The sequence below is a fragment of the Marmota flaviventris genome, chromosome 14 (genome assembly GCF_047511675.1).
Source record: "Marmota flaviventris isolate mMarFla1 chromosome 14, mMarFla1.hap1, whole genome shotgun sequence".
In the NCBI taxonomy this organism is placed as follows: Eukaryota; Metazoa; Chordata; class Mammalia; order Rodentia; family Sciuridae; genus Marmota; species Marmota flaviventris.
Window position 1 is genome coordinate 63,002,959 of NC_092511.1, and position 25,056 is coordinate 63,028,014.

At 41.5% G+C, this 25,056-nt stretch overlaps 1 protein-coding gene across 1 annotated transcript in view; it reads right to left on the reverse strand.

Moving 5' to 3' along the window:
- The window catches only part of Tacr1 (tachykinin receptor 1), a 158,560-nt gene that overhangs the window by 74,789 nt on the left and 58,715 nt on the right, over nucleotides 1–25,056 (reverse strand). The window contains exon 2 of the mRNA XM_027943823.2: nucleotides 5,457–5,651. Within this exon, the coding sequence (XP_027799624.1) occupies nucleotides 5,457–5,651 (195 nt within the window). The remainder of the gene's footprint in view (nucleotides 1–5,456; nucleotides 5,652–25,056) is intronic.

Genomic DNA, 25,056 nt, shown 5'->3' on the forward strand with positions numbered 1-25,056 from the left:
TCAAATTCACCTTTATAAGACTTCTGGGGTAGTGTTGCTGTTTTGCTAGAACAACCTTGGTTAGGCTGCCAGGTTGCAAATTATGTGGCAGACTCAATTACAAATTATGATAATGTGGTATTAATGATGAACCAAGGATCTCATTTTTATGAGTTTTATAAGATTTGCACAATTTTCTATCACTGCATTGTAAACAGAAATAGAGGATGGCAGAGGAAACTGAGCCAGTCCCCCCAGGGACCTAGGGATTTAGCTAGAAGTAGCCTACTTTGAAGTTTGGGGTTTTATCTGACTAGCCAGTTAAGAGAAACCACTGGTTTAATCCATTTTCAAAGGAGGGGATTCACTAATAACATCTCTGTGTGTGTGTGTGTGTGTATACATATATGTCATATGTTCAATGACACAGGAAATTACTGGTGACATGGTAAATGAAATAAGCAGATTATAAAATGTATGTGAAATGGCTCATGAATTATGAAAAGATGTTCAACCCAACTGAAATAAGGGACATGTAAATAAATATTAGCTGTAGTGAGATATCATTTTCCCCCCATCAGATAGGCTAAAATCTAAAGGTTTGACAATACATTTTGTTGGCAAGGCCATGGAAAAGCAGGCCCTTTCACACATTGTTGGTGGAAATGCAAATTTGTACAATCTTACCTAGAGAAAAAAATGTCAAAATTAAAATGACATATTTCCCTGTTGAGATTTTAGGCTATAGATATCCTTGAGTGATAGATGTAAGTTATTCATGACAACACTCTGTAATAGCAAAAGGTTGGAAACAATCCAAAGTCCACCAATAAATGACTGCTTGAATAGTATTATACATTCAAAAAGTAGAATACTGTGTAGCTGAAAAAAGAGAAGATCTTTATGAACTCATGCAGAAAGATCTCCAAGACATATTGCTAAGTTAATAAAGGGGGTATAGAATAGTTTGCATAATAAGCTGTTTTGTATTTCAAAGAGGGAGACGATCCACATTTGTGTTGACTGGGATGTCTATTTTGCTTCAAAAGAAACTAAGAACGGTATTTACCTGAACAAATAGTCATCAAAATGTTAGTAAATAATGGAAATATGATTGATTAAAGAAGTCATGGGAATTTTATTATTCACCATAACATATCATATTTTTAAATGTAAAATAGAGTGTAAATAAAGTGTAAATTACTTCCTAGGAAAAATGGCCAACTGCATCTGCAGAATTTTGTGGTCCAGAAGCCCCTGCCCTTGAACATAGCAGCAGCAAGGGATGCAAGCCCTGACTAGATGAGCCTTGTTCTCAGATTTTACATTTGCCACTTCTCTCTGGGGACAAACGTTTGGTTTATCTTCCCTTAAGTTGGGAAAATTCAGGGGAGCTGGCACATAGGAGTGAGCAAGATAAAATGCAGTTCAAGCAAACATCAGGATGGGTGGGGCTAGACACATGTTGAGCATTCAGAGGTAAGTTCCTATGGAAAAATGTCATCCTAGACAAAGCCCCACACCTCAGAAAATAATTTCTTCTGGAGAATTTTTGGGTTATCTCAATGAAATCAGTTTCTTAAGGTTTGTGAAAAAAGAAAAGAAAGGAAACTTTGCTGAGTTTTAAAGTTTTAAGTTAAAAAATGAAATATATATTCCAGAAAATGGGTATGTCAAATTATCTGGTATTATTTGTACTTTTAAAGCAAATATTCATGCTGCAGCCCCTGAGCTGAATATATATAACAATGTCATCCCCTCAGAAATACTTTTCACACAACAGTCTTTATTTTCATGGTGACCACTTCCTTGCTTACTATAAATGTAGTTTTGCTACTTACATATTTTAAAAAATGTCATTTTGTTTTGCTTGTTCTAGAACTGTTTTTGGTAAGAGCTTTCAATGTAATGTGAAGCTACATTTTGTTCATTTCATTAGCAATATAGTATTCCTTTACATGCTTGTACCACAATTGTTTATCCATTGTACTGATGATAGACATTTAAAATATCTCCGGTGGAAGGCATTTAATACTGAGAGCCAGCATGGTGGCACATGCCTGTAATCCTAGAGACTCAAGAGTCTGAGGCAGCAGGATCACAAGTTCAAGGCCAGCCTAAGCAACTTAGCAGGGCCTTAAGCAACTTAGTGAGACCCTGTATTAAATTAAAAAATAAAGAAGAGTGAGGATATGGGATGCTGCTTAGTGGTTAAGCACCCCTGGGTTCAATCCCCTGTGCCCCCTCCCAAAAAAGGAACGATGCCAATGAACACTGTTAGGTGTACCAGGGTACATATGTGCATGAGTTTCTCTAGCACCTCCTAGTGAAGTTTTGAAGATTTGGGATATGTACACCTTCTTTTCTTAGATACATGAAAATATCTTCCAGCATAATTTTATCAAGTTATACTTCTAGCAATCACCAAAATGCTCATTGCCTCACATCCTTTGAAAGTTTGAAATAGTTTTTTCATACTTATTAACATTTGCTAGTTTGATAATGTGTAATAATATCTCATTATAGTTTTAATTTGCATTTTGCTGGTGAGGAATGAAGTCATGTGTCTCTTCACATATTTAACAGATATTTGGATTATTTTTGTGTGTGAAGTGTTATGTTTCAATACTTTTGTCCATTTTTAAAATTAGATTACCTGCTTTCACAATGCTTCATTTAATCAATATATTAATAAAGAGTCCAAATGATGAATGATTAGGCTTGAAGGTATATCATGTAGCCAGAATGCATTTGTGGCCATCTATAACTTTTTTTCGTAAAATGCTTTTATGTAATTATTGGCACAAATTATCTGAGAGACAAATTGGGCTTAAGCATCTGCTCAGCATGCTACCCACTGCTGGTCATCTGCCAGTGGACCCTGATCAGTGAATGATACAAATGTCGGTAGTTAACATTCAGCAGCCCTTAACCTCACACAGGGCTCTGAGCTGAGCACTTCGTGTGGGTTCTTTAATTTGCTTCTCTGAAAACCTCTATGTGGAATGTGCTGTTAGGCTTAGGGGCTTAAATGAGTGGACTGTTTATGTGTCAATAAGAGAGTTATGGGCCTAGGAGATGACCCCTCACCTAACTCCAGAGCCTACACCCTTACTCTAATAATAATAATTTCTAGTTACTTTACTGCCTCAAAATAAAGTTTCCATCTGGTTTCAAATTTGGGATTATTCTGGGGGAAATGATCATCGTTAGTTCTAAAAGAAGAGAATATAATTAAATACTTAGTTTAGACATGGTAAAATATAAATTCCCTAAAAATATAGCACGATATACATAGAGACACTGACAAAAAAGAAAATAAGCTTGCATAAAGCTTTGCTATGAACTTGACTTAATGTTTGTACCACAATGAATATATAAATGGGGAGTATAGACACTTAAGGCTTGCTATTGTATCATTCAATGTGTTCAATACATTGAATGATTGTAAGTTAGATTCATTTTTTTTTTAAAGTTAAGATGATTAAATAGACAACAATAGCAAACCTCAGCATGCATCCAGGAGCAAGCTACTCTAAATTTTCAAATCAAGGAAATAAGACAATCCAATGCATTGAGTTTGGTCTCAAAGGGATTTTTCTCATCATTAATAAGCACAACACACCCAAATATTCAAAACTAAGGCTCTGAACATTAACGTTTCTTGGCTTCCTCAGGGGTCTGTGGGAACATAAATCTACTTCCAAGTTAAACTTCAAATTTGTTGTAAGATAAAAGAACCGTCAGTATTTTGAAACAAAAATCGTAGAAAGCTGATCAGGCTTTGAAAAAAAAATGATGAGAACTAAAAAGAAAGCCACGGTCTGGGGTGGAAGTTTCTGGAGCAGTTTAAGGAGGTCCCCCCACCCCCACACACTTTTGAATAAATCTTTTGGCTTGATCACATTAACGGATGCTGCACAGCTTGTAAAGCTATGTTCTTTCTCCCGGTGAGACCTTGCTCAGGCTTGTAGTTCCATTTGAAAGAATAATTTTCAATGTCTCCTTCTAGGCTGAGCATTAATCCCCCCACTGCTTGATCGATTAAATCCCACTGTCTGTGCCTGGAAGGTGATGTCTGAGCTTTATGTATTGTTTCCTGGCAAGTCCCATTGCCATGCTCTGTGGAACAGATGTGGCAGTGTAACCATGTGCAACAGGCTCTCCAGCCTTCAAATCTTGGGGGCATGACAGGTATAGTGTCTCATTTTTAACATTTAATAAATTTACAGGCCTCGTGAATAAATGGTTCATGAATTTGGTTCATAACTTTTGTATGGCGTTTAATAGCTGACAAGGTGAGAATACATTATTTCATTTGATCTTTACAACAGTTGTTTATGGGAAACAGAGCTTTATTATCTTCCATTTTTGGAAGGAGAGGCTATGCACCTTGCCTGGGTTCGCAAGGCTAGGGGCCATCTTACAATTAAAACCCAGAACTTCTGGATTTTAACACCAAGGTTGTTCTGTGATTCGCATAATAAAAACACGATGGGAGAATTATAGAGGACTTTCCAAAGGACCTACTTTACCCATGTGCTGTGAGTACAGAAAACAAAATGACAACATAAATGTCACATCGTTGCTAGCTTGAGCAGAACAAAACAAAGAAATAAACCATTTCAGTGTTGCCTCCAGGATAAGAAGTATTAGAGAAAATTGCCAAGATACTTGGAAAAACTCTGTGACCTTCAGAGACTTCCAGCCCTCCTCCTGGAAGATAAGCAGGCCTTCCCTGTTAGGGCTCTGTTAACTCCTCAGTTCTCAATGCCCTGGTCTACATTCTCAGCATTTCATATGTGCTCTCTTCTCACAGGGCAAAACCCAGGAAGGTAGAATCTGAGATAAATGATTCAAGAGCAAGCATCTTATTTAGGAGAAGGAAAAAAAAAAAAAAATAAACACCCTCTGGCCCAGGTTCAGGAAAAGAATGGTGGGTCATGAAATGCATATTGTAGAACTAGGTACCTTCTGGGCAATTGGAGATTCTTCTCATGATTCAAACCCAGAGACATCCCTCCCAGGGGGAGGGAGCAGAGTGTGTATAGGCCAACTCCCCTGTCAGTCATTGTTGAGAGCTGCCAGGAGGAGTAGGAACTTCCCCACCCTCCAATGTGTGTTGTAGGAGGGCAGAGGGGCAGCATTAATGCTTAGGGAAAAGTTCAGTGGCAAAGAAATGGGGATTTTGGGAGGACACTAGCTCTCATAAAATGCCTGAGGGACATGGTGGGACACCCATGAGTCTGACATAACAGGATCAAGGTCTCACTTTTTTTTTTTTTTTAATGGTTTTTCAAAATCCAGAATAGTATTTGGGGGTATTTTAATTTGCTCATAATTGTGATGTCAGGGTGGATTTGAGAAATGTTTATAGATACACATTAAATTTTAACTGATGAGGAATATGGAAAGAAAGCAGGAACAATAGAGCCCTGAATCACAGCAGCTTCTGAGAGGGACAAGTCTCTACTCACACTTTCTCATAAATCTTGTCAGGGTGCTCTGGCCACTCGATCATGCACACAACTCTGCTGGGCATGGTCTCCGTGGTTGAGTAGTAGCCCTGGGGGAAGGCCAGCAGGAGAGCCAGGACCCAGATGACGCAGATGACCACTTTGGTGGCTGTGGCTGAGAGCCGGGGCTGGAGGGGATGGATGATGGCCATGTATCTGGAACAGAGAAGAATGGACAACGTTCTGATTTGGTCATCAAAATCTGCCAACAAAAATGTTCCAGAAACACTTTGATTCCTGATGACGTTTTCCCAACCTGTTTCCATATTTTATCCTTAAGTTTTATGGCTTCTGACTCACAATGCTAAAATCCATACGAAAAATCACCAACAGTCATGTGCTACATAACAACACTTTGGCCAAAGACAGACCACATACATCGAGGTGGTGCCATAAGATTGACTGACAACATAGTAGTTGTCCTAGTTTGTGTGAGTACACTGCATGGTGTTCGCACAACAATGACATTGGTTGATGAATTTAGCAGAATGTGTCTCCTTTCATTAAGCTGCATATGACTGTGGTAGTTTTTAAAGCCCTAGTGGGGCATGATAAAGGTTATCAATCCTGCATCAGAAAACAGGGGCCGGAAGGCAACAAACTAAATGGTGAACTAAATGGTATCATCTGAATGAATACATCCACATGTTTGAATTTGTGCACAGCCTCTAAGATGCTGCAGAGATGTGAGGAAAAAATAAATACTACAATCAGCATTTTATATCAGTTATGAACACATCAATTCTGCCTCCTTCATTTAAAAGCCATCTCCCTATGTGTATTTTTCTTACAATGTTTATGGATTTATCTCTTAAAATATTCATCTGTTTAAAAAAGTTGCAGCTATGTTTTTTATACATCATTTGAGGTTTAAATATTATTTGACCAAAACCTCAAAATCACACATTTGATTCTCTGGCATGCAGGTATTTCTGGTCTCCGTGGGACAGAATGGTCCATGAAGACTTCAGAAACGCACAGACAAATAGCAGCACATCTGTCAGCTGGCTTCGTGTAATTCCACATAATCCTTTCATTGTGTTTTCTGAACTCCTACAACCTTTGGGCAAGAAGTGGGACAGGGTAATAAGGAAAGCAATTTCATTCAGCATGCATTTTACAATTTTCACTGGGCACCTGCTGCCTGCAGAACACACCCTTTCCTTCTGGGCATTGAGGATCTAATTTCTCCAGGGAAACAAGGAGCATCAATAAGCAACCACAAAACCCAACGGTAGGAAAAATGACCTCAAGCGGTAATCTGATCAGTACCTTAGAGCCTTAGGGAGTCTGCAGAAGTAATCAAGTTTTGGAATAGTGGGTGATTTCTTGGAGGGGCTTCAAGAGGTATGCTCAGCTGGGTTGGGGGTGAACCTGTTGAGTATCCTGTTCCAAGGGCAGGAAATGTTTGGAGCCCTCCCTCCTCTGGGATAGGATTGGATCTGACTTTCTGAAAAGGGTTGATAGCTTTGTTTTGTAGATTTCTTCCCTGAGCATCTTTTTATCATTTCTCTGCTTTTTTTTTTTTTGTGTGTGTGTATGCTAGGGACCTGATCTTCCCTTTTCTGGTTGGCAAGAACAGCTACACTGAAGGTGTTCAGTGTAGGGAGGCTGCATTTGAGGAATGCTTCGGGTCAGCCTTCGTATACACAGTCAGAAGTCATGATAACTTCTGGGAAGGAATCCCCAGAAACTTCCTTCTGCCCTTTTCGAAAAGTAAGTAGGTGGTCTTGAAGTCAGGAGAGAGTGGAGATAGAAAAGACTTGGAGTAGATGTTATGGTGGGGGTGAGTAGCAAAATAAAAATCTTTGGGGATGCTTCCCTGGCTAGTTGGTGGCAATGAAATATTTTACTCAAATACTGTCTGAAAGGGCAAAGAGAGTTCTCAAGACGCTGTGAATCAAGCATCACCTGTGTTCTTTAGATTATCCCAGAGGGCCACAGTTACCATTAAGGGAGTCTCTCAAACCATAGACTTAAATAATCTTCCCCTCTGGATTAATCTCCTAAAAAGTACCCTGAGAAGTCTTGATTCCTGTCCCCAACCCCAGACCTGTGACATCCTTGTTGCCTGACAGGATGGAACCTGGGTTTCCTGTATAGACATGGGATAATAGTGGATGGGAGGAACCCCTGAGTCAGAGCCAGTGGAGGTGGGCCTGTTCAACCATCAATCATGTTTACCTTCTTTCCAGTTTGGTCAAGGATGGACCTGGATTGTCAGGACCAGAATCATGACCAGAATCTCTTTGTGTGTTTGCATTATAATTGTAGGAGCACTTACTGGATCATTTCCCAAAAGCAAGATTTCCACAAACCTGGACAGGGAGCATGAAGATGCCTTATTTTATCTCCAGCCCAACGCAGGCTGCTTCTACCCGCACCGGCAGCTGTGCATTCTTAGGCTTCAAACCAGATCCAGGAAGATGCACAGGGGAGAGTGTGGTAATTACATTGCCCTCTTTTAATATTATCTCAAATGTAAGATTTTAATTTGTTTCTAACTCAGGATAAATGCTCAGTCTTAAATAAATGAATCCTAATACCCATCCCCGTGCCCAAATTGGTGATATACCATTTAGAATCTAATGTGACTGTGCTTAAGGGGAATTGCATCAGAATATTAGCACTACAGCTTCAAATGGGTGGCAGAAAGCCATATTTTATCTTTACTGCAAAGATTGCAATTTGGGAGCCCATTTCAGTTAACTCTCTTGCCTTTCTTTGAGTGTAGGAGCCATTTCAATGACAGATGAAAATATTCCCCATACAAAGCCAGAGAGAATAAAAAAGATTGGCTTTAAAAAATGTATATATTTTCATTTGTTCAAAATAGAGCCATTTATAAATCTTCCTCCCTCCTTCCCTTTCTTCTTTCTTTCTCTCTATTGCTATCTTTACTTCTGAGGCTTGTATAATTTGCTTATTTCTTATTTATTCAAATACTTTTGCCATTCGGATAACTTGTACATGGATGAATATTTTCTTTCTTACTCCCCATTCCTAGTTTGGATTTCATGAATATACATTTATATATTTATTTGGAACCACCCTGAACAATTCTTTCTTATTTGATTATAGGAGATCACTGAGAAATTGCTGCAAGCCGTAGGAAAATACATTCAATAAGTATTTATTGACTGCACTGAGCTCATGAGACTGCAAGGCAGTCAATGAAACATCTTTCTGGTTTATGCATTAATCATCAGGCTGCCAGAGACAGGGGTCCGGAAGCAGTGTGGGATGTGGATTGTGTTCTCCTCTTCAGGTTGTTTCATTCCCTTGGAGGGCCATCAGACCTGATTTGAAATGTATATGGCCTGAAAAACCAAAGGTATAGTCTTCCTTCTGTGTGACTGTGCATTATAAAAAGATCTCTCATTATGCATTCCTTAAATCTGGCAAAATAGAATGTTGCATATTTTTTAAATAGAGTGAAACAATTTTATTGTGAATAAGAATTCATTTTCTGACAAACAGCAGTGCCTTGTAACTTCCTCTTACCCCAGCCCTAAATCACTGGGCAGACAGAATGTCTTTTCTCCCTCAGAAGATTTGTCTTACTGGGCTCTTCATCCATAGTCTTCCATCTAATTCTGCTCCCTCCTTTCCTGATCTCCACTAACTCCTTCCTCACATGGTGTGAGGTTCCTATAAGGGACCACATCTTCCTGAGTTCAAATGACCAAGGGTGAGGACTGCTGAGAGTGTAGCTCTAGATCAAGGGCTGGCAAACTTTTTCTGTAAAGGACAGATAGCAGATATTTTAAGCTTTGAGGCACATGTACTTTCTGTCACAACTACTCGACTCTGCCTTTGTAGTGTAAAAGCAGTCATGGACAGGAAAGAATTGTTGGGCACGACCATAAGCCAATATAACTTCATTTGCAAAAGCAGATGGTGGGCTGGATTTGAGTGCTGGACCATAGTTTGCTGGCTTCTGGTAGAGTTTATGGGAGATGAGGAACAGGAGGAATTAGAGCCATGGGACAACATAGTGTAAACTTCAGAAACACTCATCACTTTGACAGACTGAGGATGCTGAGACTGAAGTCCACTGGGTAGATATTAGTCAGTACAGTGGCTACTGGTTTAGATGTGAGGAGTCCCCCCAAAGGTCATGTGCAAGACAATGCAAGAAGGTTCAGAGGAGATGAATGGGTTCTAAGAGTCTTAACCTAAACAGTGAGTTAATCCCCTGATAGGGATTAACTGAGTGGTAACTGAAGTGGTAGGGTACGGCTGGAGGAGGTGGGAATGGGGTATGGCTATGGGATATATATTCTTTATCTCCAGTGTGGAGTCTCTCTCTCTCTTCTTCCTGAGCGGCTTCTCTTTGTGAGCGGCTTCTCTCCACCATACTTGTTGGCCATGATGTTCAGCCTCACCTTGAGCCCTGAGGAATGGAGCTGGCCCTCTGAAACCGTGAGCCCTCAAAAAACCTCTTCCTCCCCTACGATTGTTCTGGTTGAGTCCTTTAATCACAGCAGTGAAGAAGCTGACTAAAATAGTGTGGTCAGCAGCCAGTCCTGGTCCAGAATTGGGTCTCTGATCTTGGTGCACGATCTGTCAATCCAGGATGTTTTTCCTCCTTGGTCTCTTCCTGGCTGGCTCTTGCTTTTGGTCATGACTCTGCCTGGTCATCAGGTCCTTGTGGCTGGGTTAGGAGCTCACCTACACTGCTGCAAAGGTCTCTAATCTTGCATTCACCACATTTCATTTTATTTTTCTATTTGCTTGTCGGTCTCCTCCCTTCATCCTTATGGATTCTTGGCCTCCCTCAGTGCCTAGGATGTAGTAAATAGTAAATGAAGGTTTGACTGCATAAATGAAGATGTGAATTTCTTGGCACATAGCAGGGGATTTATAAATGGTTGCTGAATGAAAATAAATGCAACAGGAGAAAGACATGTATGTGGTTCCTTTATTCCTACCAATCTGAACACATGTGAGATTATGATGTGAGAATAACCACTGCTTGAAATATTTTCTGTTATACAGTCATCCAGGATCGTTCTGTGGGAGTGATCTCATGGTCCCTGGTTTTCAGAATTTCTTCTCTCTTGATATTAAGCCCTTAAGTAAATTTCCAATAATTCTTTGTTGACTGTCTAACTTCGACACTGACCGTATGCTGGGAACTGTGCAGCATTCAGTCTTTCTACACAGTACACCCTCCAGGCTCTTCATCTAAATAAGCTCTGTCATCTTTTCATCTACTTCCATGTCAGAGAGGACTCAGTCTTTTTACTGAGGTCTCTAACATTTCTTCATCAGTTGGGATTTTGTTCCAGGACCTGACTTTTATCTTTTATCCAGATCACTTTACCAACAGCCTCATGTATGCAACCCAGCTCCAGTTCTCACAGCTATAACCAAAGAGGCCTTTGAACCACCTCCAGAGATGGCACAAAGTTTACACACCACTGAGCATTTCACTAGCGCCAGCCTCCCCCACATCCTCACTGCTGTGATGTTTGTAATTCCAAAAGGGAAATACATGGTTTTGATCTCCCGGCTGATGCAGATCTTAGCACTATCAGGAGACTCACTTCAAAATGTGCCGTCTGACAGTAAGGGCACCATCAACAAGACCCTAAGAACTGAAAATCCATGAGAATTTAGAGTGAGGTGAAAGAGGGGACACATCTGACTCTTGTCAGAGCAGTTCTACCAGACGTGCGCTCACGTGGTTCAAAGAACATTCAGGTACGGAGTCCCCAGGCTATTAGGGAGCATAATCCCTTCTGTATGGGCTAATGAGAAGAGGTGATTTCAGACCATGAAAGCACACCTTGCTTCTCCAGATCCTACTTCCTATCTCACCACCATCTGTAGAAATTTGGCCCATCCTCTAAGGTGGATCAAATTCCATCTCCTTTAAGAAAACTTATTTGATTGTTTAAAAGCTTCATGGAGATCATCTGCCTCACATTCTCTTGAAAACCCTCTTATGTTCCTGCTAGCTGCGTTTCCCTATGCTGCCAGCACATTCCATCTCATTACAGGGCAGTATGTGGTCCTTCCCACCCTGTCACTGCCTGAGAGGGCAGGGACAGTGCTCACCTCTCTTTTAATTTTTTGGGGGGAACTTAACAGAGAGCCTTCCATGATTGATAGACATTTGCCTGGAAGTGCCAGTGGAATTTTGCCCAAAGAACTCCATCTTCATTCAGAAGTTACATTTAGTAGCCCCACTCAGAGCATTCTGACCAGTCCCAAAGGGCCAGATTATAAAGGGATGGGTGAGTAAATTCTGGAGTATTCTTTCCAGAACTCCTTAAAGCTAGTTTGGAAAGTAAGACACAAAGTCGGGATTAATAAAGTGCTCTTGATTGGGCTTATTTAGGAAGTGACCCTTCAGCAGTCTAGATTACCGCCCCCCCCCCTTTTTTTTTTTAGCTCCCAGAGCCAGAGCTTTCATAAAAGTACCATGACTAAAGCCTGATGTGAACTATGGGAGAAAGGCAGTAAAATTCCAGACTAATCATTTCTGCCAGCACAGAGGCAGGCCAGACCATTATAATTGGAAAGGAGAGACTTCATGAGCAATAGGCAACTAATCACTGGGATTCACAATTCCCAATGGAAATCCCCCCTATCACAGGCTGAATTGGAGGTGGGCTTGGCTGGGGTGGAAAAAGAAGACAGAGCTTGTCATTTTTTTCTACCTTAAAAGAGAAATGACAGGGGGTTTGAAAAGTGATGGAAGGTAAGGAAAGTAATCCATAATTTCACCCTCAGTTTGAAGGCTGTTGTCATGAGCATGCGGGCTCCTTACACTTCTAATGACTGCTCTCTACCTATAGAGTATCTTCACGCTTGCATCTGGGACTCCACCCTGAGCGTGCTAGTGTGTGTGCGACAAACATGCAGCAGTAACTGTCCCCCGGGGTCCCAGGATGATGCCTGGAGACAAACTCCAGTCCTTGGTGACATTCACACTTTGGGATTTGGAATTAAAAGCTGGGTGGGAGGGGCATAGAGACCATGAGAAACTGGGGTGTATAGAAATATGATTTGGGAAATGCTGATAGGGCCACATCAGCTCTGATGGCAGAGGGAAAAAAAAAGAGAGAAGAAAGAAGTTTGGAAAGTGATTTCTTTGAGATTTTCATTACTATGAGGCAAAGGGCTTTTGAGGTGATTGAAGGTCATGGTTTTAGGAGAAACTTGATGATGGGAAGAAGTTCACCTTTATGGCATCTTTAACATTGCTGGCCATGCTTTTTATCCTTATCGTCACTGGGGTACTGAGTAACCCTCTCAGGTCAGCTAGGAAGGAAAATGAAATTGGCTATAATCTGATAGAGCACTGAGTCTTCATCTTATGCACTATGGCCATGATATTCATTTAGGTAATGTTCTCTTCCAGTCAGTTTTGAAGTTTTTGTGAACAACACCAAAGGTGCATTTCTTGTAGGCTGAAATATTCATTTCATTGGTCCTGGCAGGCTATATGGAAACTGCTGCTGTCACACAAAGTTATATTTAGAGTGTCCCCAATTCTCTGCCATCCCCTCCCTCTGAGTGATAGGCATGTTTTTTTGGACAATCTGAAACTTGATTTTTAATCTTGGCAGCAGAAAACTTGAAGCAGAGGCAGGTGGACAAAAGGGTAGAGGGGGTAGGAGAAGGTTCTGGAGAAACGCATGTTCCTGTTTCCTCCTTGCTTAGGGTGGCCCTCTTCACCCACAAATCTCCTTTATTGGGCCCATAAAGGCAGAATCTGTGGGTTGGAATTAGGGTAAGACCAGTGAGCCATTCACAGTCAAGGGTGTGCAAATGCAGAACTGGATCATCTCTTTTATTAAAATTTTGATGTTTTACTCATTAGTTTTTGCATTCATTTTGAGATTTTAAATTATCTTATTAAAACATGATTTGCTTTGATTGCTGATTTGTGTGTGTGTGTGTGTGTGTGTGTGTGTGCTCTTAAATTTACCCCCAAGGGCTCACTTGCCCCACTTTAATTCCAGGCCTGATGGCATCTCCCACTCAGGCCTACCAGGTGGGACAATCACTGATCAAATGTCCTGAACTTGGACTTGAACAGTGGTGGGACTTACTATGTGCTGTTGCTGTGCTCTGGGCCTTGCAGCCTTGAAATGCCCCAGGTCCCCAGATAAGGAGGCAGCATGGTCAATGCAAAGTCTGGAAAATCACCAGTAGTGGAGGGAGTTGGAGAGATGCTGAGTGATCCTGCTGCAGAGAGTGTAGTTATCTGTGCCCCTTGTTACAGTGATTTTTTTTTTATTATATAGTGTAACCATATAACTATTGATTGATTGATTGATGGTACTTTTTGAGTTAAATAATCCTTTGATAGCAGTAAATTATAGGTGAGCAAAACCACATGCTTGCCAGGTATGGTAATGCACACATGTAATCCTAGCAGCTTGGAAGGCTGAGGCAGGAGGATCATGAGTTCAAAGTCAACCTCAACAAAAGTGAGGCGCTAAGCAACTCAGTGAAACTCTGTCTCTAAATAAAATAAAAAATAGGGCTGGGGCTGTAGCTCAGTGGTTGAGTGCCCCTGAGTTTAATCCCTGGTCTCTTTCTCTCTCTTTCTCTCTCTCTCTCTCTCTCTCTCTCTCACACACACACACACACACACACACACACACACAGACACACACACACACAAAAGAACATACTTGATGAAATAATTAAGTACTGGATTTCTGCTCTCCATGAAAGTTGCTGATGAATGTGTAACTTGCACAAAGTGCTTTTAGACATTTACCTTCTCTGGGGCCAAAATGCTATCACTGAACATGTGAAAACTAAGAGATTCTAATCTGTTGAAAAAGCATTACAATGATGTGAAAAAGTTAGTAGTTATTTTAACACAACTGTGACCAACGACATTGATAGATGTGGGGAAAAGGAAACATTTGCCCATCTTATCTGGGAAGCATGGCTTTTCATTTAGATTAAATAACTAATTTTAGTAATTTTCAGTTCCAATTTTTCTTGTGCATATACAAAAGGTCAAGTGATAGCTATTAATATGTTGGCTCGGTTAGCAGAACAGAAGAACTTGGCAAACAGCTAAATGATTCTAATTTTACATCAATGTCATCAGATTTTTCAAATAGTTCATTTCAATAATGGTTCAATTCTTTTTTAATCCTATTAATTCACAGATTCAAAGTTTTTGGAAGGTGAAACAGCTGACATTGTATCATAAATTTGTTTCAAACTTCAATGATGAAGATAAATTGTTTTGCTACTCATACAAACACAATGTGATAAAAACAATATTTTTACTAAATTAAGAAACCCAAGAAACAGAAATTACTTGGAATAGAATGATACACATAATTTTGACTGTGTCCAAACAAGCTGTTATATTTTATCAACTGAAATAGAAACAATAGCCATTGAAACTTATAACATTTTATAAGTGTAGGATAACTAATTTATTTTTTGGTGATTTATTTTTATTTGATGAATATAAAAGTCTGCTTTAGTAAGATTTTAGAAGTGTTTGAAACTTTGACAAACTGTTTTGTTAATTAACTCTAGTAATAGTACTACTGTTTCCCCCCCCCCCCCCCCATAAATAAATTCTCTGCTTTGGTTGCATTTGTTTAAAATTAGTTGAAAATCTTTAGTTAAAATATTTTTAATAAAGTACCCCCAAATTTTGATTTCTGAGGCTCTTAACAAATTGTAAGTTTTGGATATAAATATGACAAACAAAAAAGCATTACTATTTAATTTTGAAGTTTTTTTTTTTTTTTTGGTGGTAGCGGGGTGGATACTGGGGATTTAATCCAGAGGTACTCAACCACTGAGCCACATCCCCAGCCCTTTTTATTTTTTATCTTGAGACAGGATCTTTCTAAGTTGCTTAGGGTCTTGCTAAATTGTTGAGGCTGGTTTGAACTTGCAATCCTCCTGCTTCAGCCTCCTAAGCTGCTGATATTACAGGCACAAGTTTGAAGTTCTTAACTTGATTTTAGGAATATTTTGATTAGTGAGAAGAATCTTTCAAAGGATCTCGTTTTTTGGAAAATAATTTATGTTCTGTTTCAGAATAGTGTGGCATGAAATTGAGAAAACCCCACAATTTTGCAGTATTTAAATGTGGTAAAATCTTTAAAAAAGAAACACAGAGACAACCTATCTACTAAAACAACTTAGTTTTGTACCCTAGGTTTTGTCTTATAGATCTAACCTTTTGTATCTCTGCATTCTGGATAATTTTTTTTTTTGGATTAATTTTCCAGTTCACAGATTCTTTCTTTGGCACATCTGACGTGCTGTTAGACTGAGTTTTCCATTTCAACTGTCATTATCTTTTATTTTTATAATTTTGATTTGTTTGTTTTCCAACACATTTGGCCTATATGCTCATACAAGGATCCCTTTTCCATTACAAACTCTCAGGAGAGTATTCCTATCAACTTAGCACCAAGTTTATAGATGGATAATTTTTCTTGTTGTCCTTGGCAGGACAGACATTTATTTCTAATTCTTTCTTAGACTGAGGGTGCAGCCCTTTGGTTCCCAACAACCCACCTTGGAAAGTCCTAGGCTTTGTCCCTTGTCCCCACACTCTATATGCAAGATCAGGTTAAAGCTCTCAAGAGAAAAAAAAATAGCTTCGCTGTTCTGTCCAAAACTTAGAATTCCTGCCTTCATTTAAAATTTGATCTTAGTGTTTCCTACTATTTTTAGCTAGTTTTTCATCACTGTGGCACAAACATCTGATAATAGCAACTTAAAGGAGGGTAGTTTATTTAGGCTTGTAGCTTCAGAGGTTTCAGTCCATGGTTGACTGGCTTCAAGGCAGAAGCATCATGGTGGAAGGGCATGGGAGATGTGAGCTTCTCAGCTCAGGGTAGACTGGAGGCAGAAAAAAGGAGGAACCGGGGAGAAGCTACACACCCTGAGGATAAGCCCCCAGTGACCCACTTCCTCCAGCCAGGCCTCATTTACTTATAGCTTCCACCACTTCTGGTAGTCCATTCAAATTATTAATCCATCAAATGGATGAACCATTAATGAGATTAGAGCCCTCATGATCCAATTATTTCCTAAAAGCCCCACATATGAACTTTGCTCCCTTAGAGATTTCACCTTCAATACATGAGACTTTGGGGGACATTTCAGATCCAATATATAAACTTCTACTCATTCACAAGATAATGAACGCATTGAAGAAGGTTCTTGTGTGTGTGTGTGTGTGTGTGTGTGCGTGCGTGCATGTGTGGTATCTTACTCAGCGATTTTTTTTTTTTTTTTTTTTGCTAATTTCAAGAGCATCAATCAGAAAGTAGAGTCTGGCCTATCAGGAGTCAGAACTGCATCTCAAATCCTCAGAATCTCCATGACACCCGACTAGGCACAAGATAGCTCCCAGTAACTGCCAGTTGATTGACTTTATAACCCCTTCCTTCTAGGAAGCATGCAGTAGGCAGAGATGTCAGCTTCTGAGTTTGCCTCCTGCAGATGATGAGGAAGAAACAAGGATAGAGGGCAGGTGAGGAAGGACAAGACCCTGTGGGTCTCTGCTGGTGAAGTGCTCAGGGAGGATGCTTATTTTCAAAGCAGCATATGAGAGGTGCTGGGTCCAGGGCTGCCAAACATAGAGTGAGAGCCCCAAAGAAGGAAACACATTTTGCAGAAAGTACACATTCCTCAGACCTGTGTTTACAGACCACCCTGTGACCTGTCCTGCTGGTGATATAGGGCTTCCTTAGGCTGGATCCCCAGGCAGTGGAGATGCTGCCTAAGTTATCACATTCCTCCTTTCCTGAGGCTCCCAGAACAGGTCATTTTTCTTTCTCCCTATTGCTCTTATATACTGCTTTCCAGCTACTTAATTTCTCTTAAAGTGATGGCTCAGAATCTCAGTTTTCTCCTTCTGAAATGAGGCTTGATAATATTTACTGGGCACTGATGGTTGAATGAGATAATACCCATCAAGGGAACAGATGATGTCTGGTGCATAATGGGTGCACAACACACGTTCATCTTCCCTTTGTCTCTTTATAGCTCATATGTCCAGGGCCATGTGGTCTCTTCCCTGAGACTCAGTGCTTAGTTTAAACCCAGGCTACGCAAGGCACCAGACGCTTAAAATATCAGTGCGACTGATGGGATCCAGGGCCAGGCGCCCAAAGATACTCAAAACAGCCAAAGGCCAGTGAGCAGTGGCGTCAGCTTAATAACTACTGTCAAAGATGGAAGTACCCGATTTACAACTTAAATAGTATTTCATGGGGAAAAAAATAAGTTAAAGAGATGTTATTCATCGCCAGTCCCCATCTGCTCATTCCAGTGAGGCATTTACACATGATAATTGCTTGAAACCGGTGTCGAAGCTAGTAAAGGGGTCACCCACACCAGCCAGCTACACACTGGAGTGGGTCGTCTCCTTGCAGGGGGACCCCAAGGTTCAGCTTCCCTGTGGAGGAGTCAGATTCCCCTCTCCTGCTCCCTACCCCCTCTATCTTCTAGGGCAGCTTCTGCCAGAGGATGAAGCACCCGGACTATGAGTGTGAGGATCATCCAGGGGGAGGAAAGCACCTGTCCCATCAAGAAGACAGAGCGGACACAGAGGGGAGGAAATGGTCTGATACTCCTTCTCACTAGTTGTGGCCACCTGAACCTTCTTGGGTAAAGGAGGAAGAGTGCAACTCCTCCTGGGTCCATTCAGCCATGAGCCCTCCCTCTGGACTAGGCCACCAGTAATGGCGCTGCAGGGGTCCCATGGAAACAGGAGGGGCAGAGCTGGGTCCTTCTGTGGGCCGTGAACACTCACTTCAGAGGAATGCTGGCAGCTCCATATCATGCCCAGATTTAGGTGATCAGGAAAGTAATTTGTGGCCACAAATTCATTAGCACCAGCTTCTCTTACCACAAAAAGCAACATGGAAGACCAATGAAATTCACCAAGATGGGATTTTTACTGATAAGCATCAGTGCACACAGAAAAGATGATGCTGGGTACCCAGCTTTATAATGCCTCCGGAGGGGTGTTCATGAAAGGACTCTCTCTCTCCCACTGTGTTTGGAAGGGCTCTGACCTTCCGCCGCCCTTTTCCGTGTCTTAGCGACAGGTGTCACAAACAGATTAAAGGCATTTGTTTGAACAGCTTCAGTGGCTGTGTTTCTGTTTCATGGCCACCCGGCCAGCTTTGAGGCCTCTCTTCTCAATATTTTCTCTCTCTCTCTCTTTTCTCTTTTGACTGTTTACTCTGAGCCGTTGCAAGTTCCCCGGGTGAAAGGCCTCACTGACAGAGATGGCCGTGAGCCACTTCAGGAGCTATTGTCTTAAAAGGGGCCAGGTGGTTCACATTCCAAGTGGCTCCTGGGATCTCGCTGGGGCCCTGTCACCCAGGAGGTGCCCCCGCTGGGATTGAAGCAGGATGGTTCCACTCAACTGATTTGATAAGGCTTTTCTTTCCAACATGGCGGGGTCAGCATGAAGCAATCATTTTCAGATATCAATTAATGAGCAGAAAATTGTTTCTCCATTGTAAGCCTTTTCCTTTGTTTTACCCTTACTTCTAACAGGTTCCATGGGTATGGGAGGGCTGGGAATGATGTGAAATGAGAGATGGGATGGGCCCCAGGAAGGGGATGGAGGAGTCTAGTAACACCTGGAATAGCGATGCTGTGATGTCTCACCTGCCTTCATGTGACTTTCCTGTCAAATCTCATCCACATGTACCCAATAGGCTTCTCCCAAGTACCCAATGGGCTAAGCAACCATCTTCCTCTGCTCTGGGAAAGCAATGCCTCCCTCAGATTCTCTGATTGTGGTGATTTCATATTAGAACTCACCACAATTGTGTATTACCCTTAGTATCTAATCATTATCTGGAGCACAGTCAGCTGGTAGTCTACTTCAGATCTTCATTCTTCCCTTCTTTCTCAGTAACAAACCCTAATTTGAGTCATGTAACTTCTGGCCCAAGAGATACAAATGAAAGATTGTATAAGTTTCAGGAGAAGCAACTTTCTTTCTTCTCCCTTCTTCTGTTTTGCTGCCTACAACACGGGTGCAATGACTTGAACCTCTGCAGTCATTTTGTACCATGAAGTGGCCTGAGAATAGAAGCCATATGTGGGGTGAGGGTGGGGGGAAGAAAGTTCCAAGGAGCTATTTTAGTCAGCTTTTTTTTTTTTTTTGCCACTATGACCAAAAGACCCGACGAGAAAAATTTTAGAGGAGGAAACGTTTATTTGGCTCATCGTTTCAGCCCAGAGATGGCTGACTCCATTCGCTCTGCACCTGAGGTGAGGCAGAACATCAAGGCAGAAGGGTGTGGTAGAGGAAGGCAATTCAGAACATGATACCAGAAAGCAGAGAGAGACTCCTCTCACCATGGACAAATATATACCACAAAGGCATGCTCCCAATGACCCACCTCCTTCAGCCACACCCTCCCTGCCTACAGTTACCATCCAGTTAATTCATTCAAGTGGATTAATGCACTGATTAGGCTAAAGCCCTCATAGCCCAAATATTTCACCTTTAATTGCATTGTATCTCACAGGAGCTTTCAGGGCACGGGGGTGGGGGGAACACCTCATTTCTAAACCATAACAGCAACCCATGTTTCTGGTAGTTTCATAGAAATGCCATACCTGTCTTTCAGATAAGCCTAGCAATTCATGTCTCTGGCATACTTAGAGTGCCAGCTGACCTGTCTCACACTGGGATTGTTTATGTGATAGACTACTCTCAGCTGATCTGAATCCTAAGTAACAACAGAATTTGGCATTTGTAAGTGGGTGTGTTAAGGAAAAGAGCCATAAACTATGGCCTTAGCTTACTGGGAGAAAGAGGAGACAGATGCTAAGGATTCAGCTATTGCAGGTTGGCAACTTGTGAACCCTTCTTATGAAGTCAAAACATGGCCCACTATACCTTGGAAGCCAGAACTCAAGCTGCTTAAGCCTGAAGCATTATAACTAAGGTACACCTGGGCTCATTTCTTGTTTTTGTAAGGTCCTATGAGAATGATGAACTCAGGCTGGATCCAGAGAGGCTGCACACAGAGTCAGGAAGGAATACAGCTCTGTTGTGAGAGACAGTGATTTGGAGCATGGCTGAATTGAAAGGGTGAGCTTGTACCAAATGTGTGATTTTAAGTGGTAGCTGGACACCTGCACCCAGAGGAGGAGGTAAGCCTGCTGTCCTGCACCCAGGTGGTGAGCTCGGGTCCCTGCCTGGATACCAATTCCTTATATCACCCTCAGTATTTGGAGGGACACCAGTTCCCTTTGTGGCCACTGGCTTTTGAGCAAAACCAGCATCTGCATGTCTTTGACAATCTTAGAATTTCAAATACCACATCCCAGATCTCTAATGAGCTTCATGGAAAGCCTGATTTTTCTAATAACAGCTTATTTTAGTCCACTCCTATAAGTTATTTAAAATTCCTGTGTTTTTAGTAGAATTTCTATAAACAAAATCCTTGTCATTTAGGTCGAGGGCTGACACATGGTGCCCCCCTCAATTCCCTTTCTCTTCTAGGTCCAAGAGAGAAACATGACTTAGTGATTCATTGGTGTGCAGAGACTCCTAAGGCCCTAGGATCCTTCAGTGCTTGAGATGTTCAAAGCCTCTTCATCTTCCTCATACCCATTCACTTTCTTCATGCTACTAGACCTTAACCACCTTTCTTCATAATGGGAATTTTGGTGTAGGGCTGAATTCAACATGGTGGGAATGCAGCAGTGCTACTCAGGATGCATTTATATCTAAGATAATGTAAGAGCTTCGTTGAATAAGATGATGCTGCCCCTGCACACCTGCAGCAAAGTGTATCAGCAAAGATGAACATATTTACCATCATATATCCCTGGGCTACATGTGAGAAAACCCAAGTGGGCTCATGGGTGCAGCAATTAAATAGTAGAGATGGGGCCACCTCTCCGTTCTGTCCAATTCCAAATTCACTGCTTTGGAAGAGGAGTGCAAAATTCTTTATGGTTCAGAGCCCCAGTGAAAAGACAGAGGACAGAAAATGACTTGGCCACAGATTTTTACATCGTTCCTAACACTTATTTATTTTAACCACCTCCTACGTGCTGGCACTGTATGCTGTGACACCACCACTTCAGGAGCATTAGGGATTGAAAAAAAACTCATTGAAATTTTTGCCTTCTAACCCTGACTGAAGTTACCTAACTTGACTCCAAGCAAGATGTGGCTATTCAAGTAGAAATAGACCACAGTTTTGAAATGGTCCCTTGCCCCTAAGAGGAATTCTGCTTTCTTTTTTTTTTTTTAATATTTATTTTTTTAGTTGTAGTTGGACACAATACCTTTATTTTATTTATATGGTGCTGAGGAATGAACCCAGAGTCTTGCACATGCTAGGCAAGCGCTCTACCGCTGAACCACAACCCCAGCCCCAAATTCTGCTTTCTTGACTCAAAATTGAGGGACTATTTGAATGGGTCCATCCCAGACAAGCGGGTAGTCACCCAGGTGAATGGCTGTGCTCTAATGGATCCATGAGCTGATCTAATTTCTTCATCCCATGATAAACCAATGTCTGCTGGGCTCTAATCATGACAAAAGGTGGAGACCTGCCTGTTTTGGGATGGTGTCCTCACTGGTCACTTTTGTGGTCCTGACTCATCCTGAATGGTCTCCTGGAGACTCATCTAACCCAAGCATGCCTTTGAATATTCACTGAGTGCTAAGAGTCCAGAACTGTGACACAGGCCATGGCTACAGAGGAAGAGATCATAAATACCAGCCCTCCCGTCAGGAAGCTCTTTTCTTCTGAAGTTGATGGATGAACCTCAGCTAAACCTACAAATAAATGTCCAATCGCAGATGCAGTAAGTGCTACAAAGAAGAAGGGCCATAAGAGCATGTAACAATGTGACCTGAACAATGGAGGTAGGGAGGAAGAGGTGGTCAGGGAAAGATTCTGAAGAGGTAACATTTGAGCTGAAACCTCCAAGGTGAGTTGGATCTGATAGGTAAAAAGTAACCTGGGGGGGGGGGGGGGCGAGTGATTCCAGAGAAGAGTGGGACCAGCATATTCACAGGCCCCGTGGTGGGAGAAAGCCCAGCACACTTAAGGAACTTGAACACAGGAAGTGAGAGAGAAAAGGGTATGTGATAATGACCACTGTACCTCTGCCAGGTGTTATTTAAAGAGCTTTATGTATGTGAACCCATTTAATCCTCCCAGCAATCTGAAGAGATAGATGCTATTATGACCCACATTTCACAGTTGAGGAAGCTGAGCCACAAAGAGATTAAGTAATGTACCCAAGGTCTGTTGGCTGTAAATCAGTACAACTCCCCAGGCAGCCTGTCACCAGGGTAGCAAGCAGGTAGAATGGAATGGGAATGGCCATTGGCATGGGTTTAAAACAGGAGAAAGGGGATAGATTGGCATGCGGAAGAGTCTATTCTGGTTCTCTGAATTCTGATGGGTGCGTGAGGGCTTTGGGGCTTCCTTAAACCCTCTGCATCCAGTCTTCATGACCTCTGGGGCTCAAGTGGCTAAAGGCAAGCAAGAATGACATTCAGTTATAAACTATAGTCCCTGGTATCCTGTGTCCTTAAGGTTCTCAGGGTTCTTAGAGCTCAGGGACTCAAGAAGGACAGTGGGAAGGACAAGGTTTCTAAGGGTCCAGAGGATACCTCTGCATACATCACTGTGCATCTACCAAGTTTCCTTGCTCCTATGGGAGGGACCAGCAGGGGGAAGGCTGGGGTGTCCTCTATGCCACTGTGACTTCCTCTGGCCCAGGGCCCACAGTGTCTCTGCACTTGATGACTAGCTTCTTCTTTTGGGGAGGATTTGACCACCGCCTCCAGGCTGGTCACTGAAGTCATCTAAGAAACTATAAATCAAGGTAGATGCCATTGCCCTTCTCCAGGCCTCCCCAGTTAGAATTTCTGGGGTGAGGTTCAGAAATCACTATTTTTTTTAGGTGCTCCCAGACTTCAGCAGATCATGTCTAAGATTTTTCTTTTCTTACAAAAAAAATAATGATTTTTGGTTTTCTTTTCAGATTTCCACTAGGGAAGGGGTAGGAGTGCTAGGATCCTTTATATATTTTCTATTGCTTAATGCTCAACCCAGCCCTTTGAGCCTGGTAAGATTATTCTCATTTTATAGATGAAGAAACTCAGGCTCAGAAAGTTCACTTAGTTTGTTCAATGTCTCACACTTAATAAGTACTGGAGCGAAGATTAAAATCCATTTCTCTAAAACCCAGCTACCTTCTGCTAACCCAGGGATGAGCAAAATTTCTCTTAAGGGCCAGTGAATATTTTTTTTAATATATTTTATTTTATTTTTTTAGTTTTAGTTGGGCACAATACCTTTATTTTATTTATTTATTTTTATGTGGTGCTGAAGATCGAACCCAGGGCCTTGCACGTGCTAGGTGAGTCTCTACTTTTGAGCCACAACCCCAGCCCCAGTGAATATATATATATATTTTTTTATTTCATGGATCATATGGTATTTATTGCAACCATTTCACTGTGCCATTAGAGCAGAAGCAGCCACAAGCAGTGTGCAAATGCACAAACGTTCAATAACACTTTATTTATGAAACACGTGGCTGTACAGATTTGGCTCATTAGCCACAGTTTATAGTTTACTGATCCCTGCACGAAATGTCAAGGCATTAATTTAGTCTTCTAAAGGAAAGGAAGACAAAAATCAACATTTTTTAAGCACTCAATATGGAATGCTTAGCAAATAGAGTTGTCTACGTATCATGCTAGACTCTTTATGTCTTTTATTGCCTATAAATCACTCCATCACCTGGGTACTATCATTCATATTTCACCCCAAAGGAAAGTGAGACCACAAGGCAAATTAAGTTATTTGCTCTGGGTCACACTGCTAGTGTGGAATTAGAGCAGAAGAAGTGTCTGAACAAGTCTATGAGGCTGGGGCCAGGGATCCCATAGGATTGCAGCCCAGGCTGTTTGACATTAGCATCTGTAATTTTTCTACTAAAAGAAGAGCAGCAAAGGAGCGTCCACATTGATGGTTTCCCTGCGTGCATCATATACACCTAGTAGCTTAGTCTGATCCGTGGGTTTAGGTGTCCTTTCCTCCCTGCTCAGGGTAAGGCAGTGTTTTTCTCTATGCGTTTAAGCCACGCTGGGTCCCTCCACAGAGCATCGGGAACTGTTGTATGGGAACTGGAATACTTCAGAGCTTTCTTTTCTCTATATATAAACAAGTAAATCATCAGTGTTCAATATTCTGGTAACAAAGTAATCTCCTTCCTGTTGAGTGGAAGATAAGGGATTTGAGAAGCTCCATTGGGGGAGAGATAAAAACCTCAATTGTAATTTTACTTGAGACATGGCCAAGATACTAACTAACATCTCATTCAGCTGGGGAAAACAGAGTGAGCCACAGAGGTAAGCACTGGAGAGATCAGGCTTCAGTCAATGCCAGTAGCCTGGCCAATCCCAATCAGCAAAGCAGAAGCACAAATATAGTGCATTAATTCTAGATGCACATTCAGGTTATTAATGGGAAGAGAAGACATAAAATTCAGAAATCTGCTTTTGTTCTTTGAAATCAATATGTTT